The 7,078-nt window shown below is 43.0% G+C and overlaps 1 protein-coding gene across 3 annotated transcripts in view; it reads right to left on the bottom strand.

The window, feature by feature from the left end:
* Positions 1-329: 329 nt before the first annotated feature.
* DOK5 (docking protein 5) overlaps positions 330-7,078 on the bottom strand; it is a 44,218-nt gene continuing 37,469 nt past the window's right edge. For all 3 annotated transcript variants that reach the window (XM_074920101.1, XM_074920103.1, XM_074920102.1), the window contains exons 7-8: positions 3,868-3,988; positions 330-988 (exon numbers count right to left, since the gene is read on the bottom strand). In XM_074920101.1, coding sequence (XP_074776202.1) covers positions 921-988; positions 3,868-3,988 — 189 coding nt within the window. In that variant the 3' untranslated portion in view covers positions 330-920. The remainder of the gene's footprint in view (positions 989-3,867; positions 3,989-7,078) is intronic.

Raw genomic sequence — 7,078 nt, 5'->3', positions numbered from 1 at the left:
GTTTTGAAAAGTCTGTTTGCTGTTAAAATAAGATGCCAGTGCCAATCTATGAAAGTAGTGCCTAACACAGATACTGTCACAAACCAGAAAAATCAGCTTTCTGACACAAAATGGTTTGTAGCATTGAGAGATTCCCATTGAATCTACTACTCTGTTTCGCTAGGACACCCGACAAGTGGTTGTGTGGCTTGAGATGTGGAGGGGGGACATGCAGCAAACCACTAACCCCCTCCCCATCCTCCCTTCTAGTGCCCTAATGGCTCTGCAATAGCTCTGCTCATGATGCTGGCAGTGATGACAAAAAGCACTGTACCACAAATTAAGTGGGACTTTTTTTTTTTATTTTAAACATTTACAGAGATGGAAATAAATACAGGCAATAGAAGATAGAGAGGGTGCTTTTAAAAGAAATCAATAAAGTCTTAATCAGGCTTCAAACAGGAAAAATTGTATCCAATAGCTGCTTAAAACTGGCCACCATTTCAAAGGTCAAGGATTAGGCTGAACAATTATGTAAATAACTAAAGATAAGCATTACAACAAACAAGGATGACACAGGTGACATCAGGGAACACACAGCTGTAACAGACAAAATGGAACCACACTACAACAGGAAGGTCTCATATATTTACAACATACCTATCATACAAAAACATTTGGAAATATTTAAGGAGTGATTTCTTCTCTGTTCAGCTGTAAGATATAAAAGATACACTGGAGGGTTTGTTGTTTTCTTCCCTTCCCCAATATCTACAGAGTAGTTTTAGCTTTTGGCAAAGTTTAAAAAAACCTTTGTATTGCAAGAATTTTTCATCCAACCTGAAATTTTCCATGTTTCCATCCTTGCTTATCATCATCACTGTCATCCACTGGGGCAGCTTGTCAGAAGACAAAGAGTTTGTAAAGTTCTTTACAGTCTTTTATCGATGGTCTGACCTGTAGGTTGGAAAAGTGTCCGTGCGATGAAGCTTCACTGGGCTAGAAGCACCTTTGCCAAGACAGATGCAAAAAACCAAAACACTCAGTTAGACACAGGCACCTTATTCAGCATTTTATAAAGGACTATATGAACTACAGATCACAGCTTTTTAAATTGAACCTATCACTGCTTAATCTGCTGCTCCATCCCAGAAACATCTCCACTCAGATTTTCTTTTCCAGTTCCTTAAGAACAGAAAGTTGTATGAAGCAAATTAATTTTTAAAAAGTTCTGATTTTGCATTTTAAATGAAAAATGCACTTTAGCTCACAATGTTAGCACCAGTTCTTTTCTGTACACTAGAAAAGAGAACAAGAGCCAATTCAGAAATCATAAATTCCAACTTCAGTGGAAGAAAGTTTTTTGCATAACAAAGTTTCAGGTGCTTCTACCAGTGAGTGAGAGAAGTGCTGCTTCATACTTATGAAATTACACAACTCGGTATAACAGTTATTTAATATTTCTTTTTCCAGTAATAATTCAAGCATTTCAAGATTTTGGCAACCTAATCTAATTAGAGGTGCTCGGGGTACCACAGAAGTAGTAGCCTGACTGCTGAACAAGACAAGGACTTCAGTGTCTTTCCCAATTACAATGCTGGCTGCACGGCTTACTTGTTTTACAAAGACTTTTACCCCATTCTCATGACGACAATCTCCTAGGATCCTTTTTTTTCCAGTTTAACAGGCAAGCTATTTTTCTAAATATAAAAGAAGTGGTTTGTATCCCTACAGTCTATTTATCTTGTGTCAGCTCAATGGTGAATTATTGTTTTAATAAAGGACACCATAGTAAGGCACAGTAAGACCAATCCACTGATTGTGTCAGAGTGCTGCAAGCAGTCTTGTTCTTGTGTGCCACAGACTGCCACCAGCAGGTCATCTTCCCATGCCCTAATTTATTTAACAAATTTGAACAGGCATGTAAGCACTGCTTTTATTACTCATCCCTCCTCTGGAACATTTGCTGGGTTTAGCTGGGGCTTTTTATGTGCTGCCTGCCCCCTCTAGTGTTGAAAAAAGGAAAAGGGAAAAATAGCTTTTATGATTCTCTGAAAATCAGAGGACCAGAACAGAATTATGTCAGGGCTGCCAGCACACGTAATTTTTAATTACACCTTGTGATATTATATTTTCTGGAGGTGCTAACTTTTACAATCTCTGGATTTATTTAAAGAAATAAATATCTATCATTCATTATTCCTTGAGAAAATCCTATTATCAGAGAGGAGGAAAAAAACAAACAAAACAAAACAAAGATATTCTGAAAGTTTTCCAATCCAGGATGTTTTAAAAGATCTGTCTAGTTATTTTTGAATGCTTGAAGTTGGTAAATGGAACATCCTTGTTAGTACTAGAAAGCCCTGATAGCTCCTGAGATTTTCTGCTAAACACAGGTTCACCTGTGGGGTTTTTTTTGCAGGAGGAGGCACCAAGAGCAGAGCTGCTCCTTGGTGCAGCACACAGCAACCCTGAGCTTCAGGGGTGACAGACACAGCCAGTATACTACTGATGGTCAAGCTGAGCTTCACTTTCTAATACCCCTATGGCAAAGGGAAACTGCTTCAGTCCATCTTCATCATCCAAATGTTTAATCAGGCTCAAACCTTATTTCGTACATTGGGAAAATAAAGTTTTGGGTTTTTCCATTTAACACTCCAGGCTTCTGCAATTCTTATTAAGTGTTTAGCCTATTTTTGCTGGCTTTTCTGCCCTGATCCCGACTTGCCAACTTATCAACACCAGCTTCTGTACAAACACTAACTCCGACAATCCATGTAGCTTAGAGTGGAAGAGTGTGTTCTGAAATGCAAATGGTGTGTTGGTTGTTTGGATTTTTTTTTTTTTTAATTCCAAAAATACACATGTCTACAAGATGCTGACTTTGGACCAGCTCCTCAGAGGTAGTAAAGCATGTGCAGTCCCTACTCCAAAGGTGCCTCTGGGGAAACCAGCACAAAGCAACAACAGTGCCTGCTAGAAACTGCAGTTCTCACTATCTCGGGAGACTGAAGGTCCGTTTTGAAACACACTCTGAAATACGCAGGCAGAGACGGCTCACGCCAGCGCTGCTGTGAAGGCCCCGTTAGCCACCCTTCCACAGCCCCCTGCACCCCCTCCAGCGCTCACTAACCACTAGATGTCCCTTGGTGACCACGGAGGGACAACCAGGGGCAGAGACCTCCCCGGGAGCGATTCCTCCCTCCCCGATTCCTCCCTCCCCGCAGCCTGGGGAGGTTTTCAGGCATGAGGGGATTGACCTGTGCTGCCCCTTGGGCTGACAGCAAGGGAGGGATTTGGAGAAGACATCTGCCCATCTTCAGGCTACGCTGCAATGCACGGTGGCAGCAGCACTCCCACTGTTCAAGCAACAGTTTTCTAGAACTACTTATCAAGGCCATTTTCTTTTACTTTCCTCAATTCAGCTGTTGTCGAGGATGCAGTTGTTTTGGTTGAATGTTTGCAAGTACACAAAATAAATAATGAAGGCTGCATCATTCTTACTATGAGGCAGCCATCGAAATGAGAGGGGAGCCAAATGGTTGTAAGTCTGGCAAAAAATCAGGTGCCATTCTGTCAGCAGAAAAATAATTGGGCAACCTTGGTAACCGGCCATCCTGTAAAAACATACAGATAACTTGTCAAATGAAAGATCCCTCTCTAAGTAAGAAGGGAAGTAAGAAAAGCACCTCCTGACGACAACCCCTCTGCCAAGTTGTCCATCTTAAGGCAGGATGTGCCCTTCTCTGCATCAGCCAGGCAGCAGTGGCAATTGGCTTAGACTGAACATCAGAACATCAGCTTTCAGCGAGATGGACAGATAGTGAAATGATTCAGCGATGTCGTGATCGGATTTGTGCATTGACTCTTTCCACCCCAGCCCCTCACCTTGCAGACCGTAGAGCTGGCCAGTGCTGTGCTGTCGTGTGATGTGCTGCCAGTAGGCACTGCGGGGCAAGGGCACCATGGTGCTGAGGGACACGGCTCGCTCGCTCATTTTCATCTGAAGCTGCAAAGCAGAAAACTGATGTGAAGGAGACAGTTTGAGAACAGCATGACCACTGGCTGCAAGACCTTCTAATGAAAGAGCCAGCACAGCCTCTCCCTCCCTCCACAAGCCCGCCCTGCCCAAGCAGCAATGACTAACTCAGAGGTTAGTCTCCGCGGGCACACACCACTCAGGTTAGGAGGCCACGCTGCTGTTGCACACCAAAGCTCACCTTGGTGCTCCCCGGGTCCTGGGCTAGCACTGCTTCCCCTGAGGGGAGTTTTAACTCAAGCAGCTGAAACAGAAATGGGGGATCAGCAGAAGATAGGAGAGGGCTGGTATGCGCCCCTCTTTAGCAGCAAAGCCATCAGAGGGTCTTCCCAGCTATGCAAGTAACACCCCAAAGCTCAATACAACCTCAACATATCAAGAACCCGACTGGAGACATTTCACAGGGGTGAGGACAAGCTGTTTTTGTTAGTTTTGTAGCATTTTCTATTCATCTCCCCTCTCCTACAGCTGAGGCACACGCCAGCTGGATAGCACAGGAGTTCAACAGGAGAGAACTGCATCCTTCAGCTGGATTCCTTCAATGAACAGCAGTCCAGGTATGCTGAGAGGAGCACACGTGGGCTGCAGTGCATTACTGGAAACACCATCTCATGCTTCCCCCTCCATACAGGGCCTTCAGCTACATTTTCTCACATAATCACAGCCCCTTCTTATTTATACTATAACACAAAAAATCGTGAGAACTGACTACTTTAAGGCATTTTTTTTCCCATGAATTCAGTAAGTTGTATGTGCAAACTGATTAAAATATTTAGATTTATCAAAAGCTTCACAGTACAGCTAAAACTATCCTCCCAAAGTCCAGGAAAACACCAGTTCAAACATACCAAGACTGCACTTGGCTTTTCTAATTTATAAAGTTAGCTTTTTACAAATGAGTAAGTTTTCGTTTCACAAAACCTGAGGTGAAAGAACCTTTTACAAGAAGATCAGTGTATTTTTGAGCAAAAACAAACAAATGAAGCAAGCACAGAAAAGAGGTGAAGGCTGGATGTATCTGAAGAGACCCATTTCCAAGTTATTTAGAGGTGCCATCTACCTTCAAGCTCTTCTCAGTACAGTGGACACTGTGGCTGTGATAGGAAGGTAAAACAAACCAAAACCAAACCCAGATCAACTCCTGCTCTTAAAACACCCACCTCCACGTCAGCTGGATGTGAATCACTGCACCATACAAGGCTTCACCTACATCGTACTGCATATTTATTACAGCTCCTTCACTAAAGCCCCAACACCTTTTGTAGTGTCACCACACACAGCCTCAGCACCATGGAAACAAACAACAATTAATCCTTTACTGGGAATAAAAATCAACAGAGCACTGTGAGGATGGCATTTCTGAGCTGTAGATACCTTTTTTGCTGGTCCCATTTATTGGTGAGTTGGGCAGCAAGCTAAAGCAGTTTGAGCAACAGTTCATTTGTCAGGAGGAGTGCAAAAAACCAACAGGCTATCTTGGGAGAAAAAAAAATAGACACAGCTAGAGAAAGATTAGCTAAAGACACAGAAAAGGGCCAAAAGGGGCCCCTCCTGAACTCAATCAGCAGGGGAAAAAATTAAAAAACCCACAGCTGGAGATAAGAATTAGCATGTTATGTCCTGAATACACAGTGTTTCATCAAAATATCTTGGACTGCGAGCAAAGGCAGCTTTAACGATGATTGATTTCATTCTCACAATTAACCTACTGTATATCTCTGTGGCAACAGAAAGAGTAGGAATAATTCGATAATGACCTGGCTTTATGCCGCAGGAGCAGCCGGCACCATAAGCAAGTTGAAAACAGTCAGAATTGATATGCTGGAACACGCATGAGCAAAGGCTGCGAGCAGAGCGCCAGGCGGGACGTGCGACTCCGCATATCATTAATACAACAAATAATTTGTTAACTGGAGGGCACCTAATCCATAGCCTCTCACCCTCTTCTGCCCAGGAGAGAAAAAGAATGCTCAAACCTGAAAGGAGATCAGGATCCCCAGAGCACTTCAAACACAGCTCCCTGCACACCTGGCAGGAATCAAATTCTGTTAAGTCAGGCTTCAACCAAAGAAGCAACAAAGATGTAAGAAGTGGTGAGGGACAACACAAAGCCACCCTGCAGCCTCGCTGGCTATGAGACATCCGCAGAGGAAGGGGACAGAGAAGCAGCGCTCGCAGCCATGGACAGCCAGTGCAGAGAGCAGCTGGGGAGCCACTGCGCCACCTCTTGTCACTCCTTGTCACCCCGATGAGAGATGCGCAGAGCCAGATGAAGGCAGTTTGCTGAGCTAACGCACAGCTCTGAGTCAAACACTGGGTGCAGCTGGTTCCCAGAAGTCCTGAGGGCTCAGGGAAGAAAGATTAAGTATTTTCTTTCTTGAACCCCACCTCAACAAGTTGGTCAAACTGCATTATAAATTAAAGAAATTTAAAAGTAGTGCTAAAAAAAAACCCAAAACCAACCTACAAAACCAAACCTAACAAAGAAGCAAGCAGTAAAAAACCCATTCCACACACACCCCCAGAAAAACATAGAAGCCACACACACACTCCTCTCAAATTAGCTCTGAACATGGCTCAAAAAGGAAGATGATTTAAGATTTGTTACGTTTGGTTGGTTTCCTCAGGCTAGACAATCCAATTTTCAAAGATTTTGCAGAACAACTTGCACAAGGTAAAACTTCTTGAGATTCCCCAGCTGGAAAAGATTGCACTCACTGTGCTTTTGAGGGGATTTTCTTCCCAGTGAAGCAAATTCATGTAATCAATCAAAATCAATCAAAAGGGTAATTGTTTAAGAAACATTTGCTAAATTAATTACAGCAAAACTACAAAATGGTAAACTAATAGAAACAACTTCAGAAATTAAAGTGCACTAACTTATTCCTGCCATTTTGACTACTATCCATCTCACACTAATACTCAAGATACTCTTATTTCAAAAGTTAGTGAGAACCTTTTCCACTCTTAATTATGAATCTCCATGGAAATGCACAGACTTCATAGCAAGCTCCAGCCTGGATGGAGGCACATCAGATGGATCAAGCGGCCAGCGCACAC

This window comes from Athene noctua, chromosome 16 (assembly GCF_965140245.1).
Source record: "Athene noctua chromosome 16, bAthNoc1.hap1.1, whole genome shotgun sequence".
Classification (NCBI taxonomy): Eukaryota; Metazoa; Chordata; class Aves; order Strigiformes; family Strigidae; genus Athene; species Athene noctua.
The sequence above is the reverse complement of the archived record's forward strand: the minus strand, read 5'-3'. Positions and strand labels throughout refer to the sequence as shown.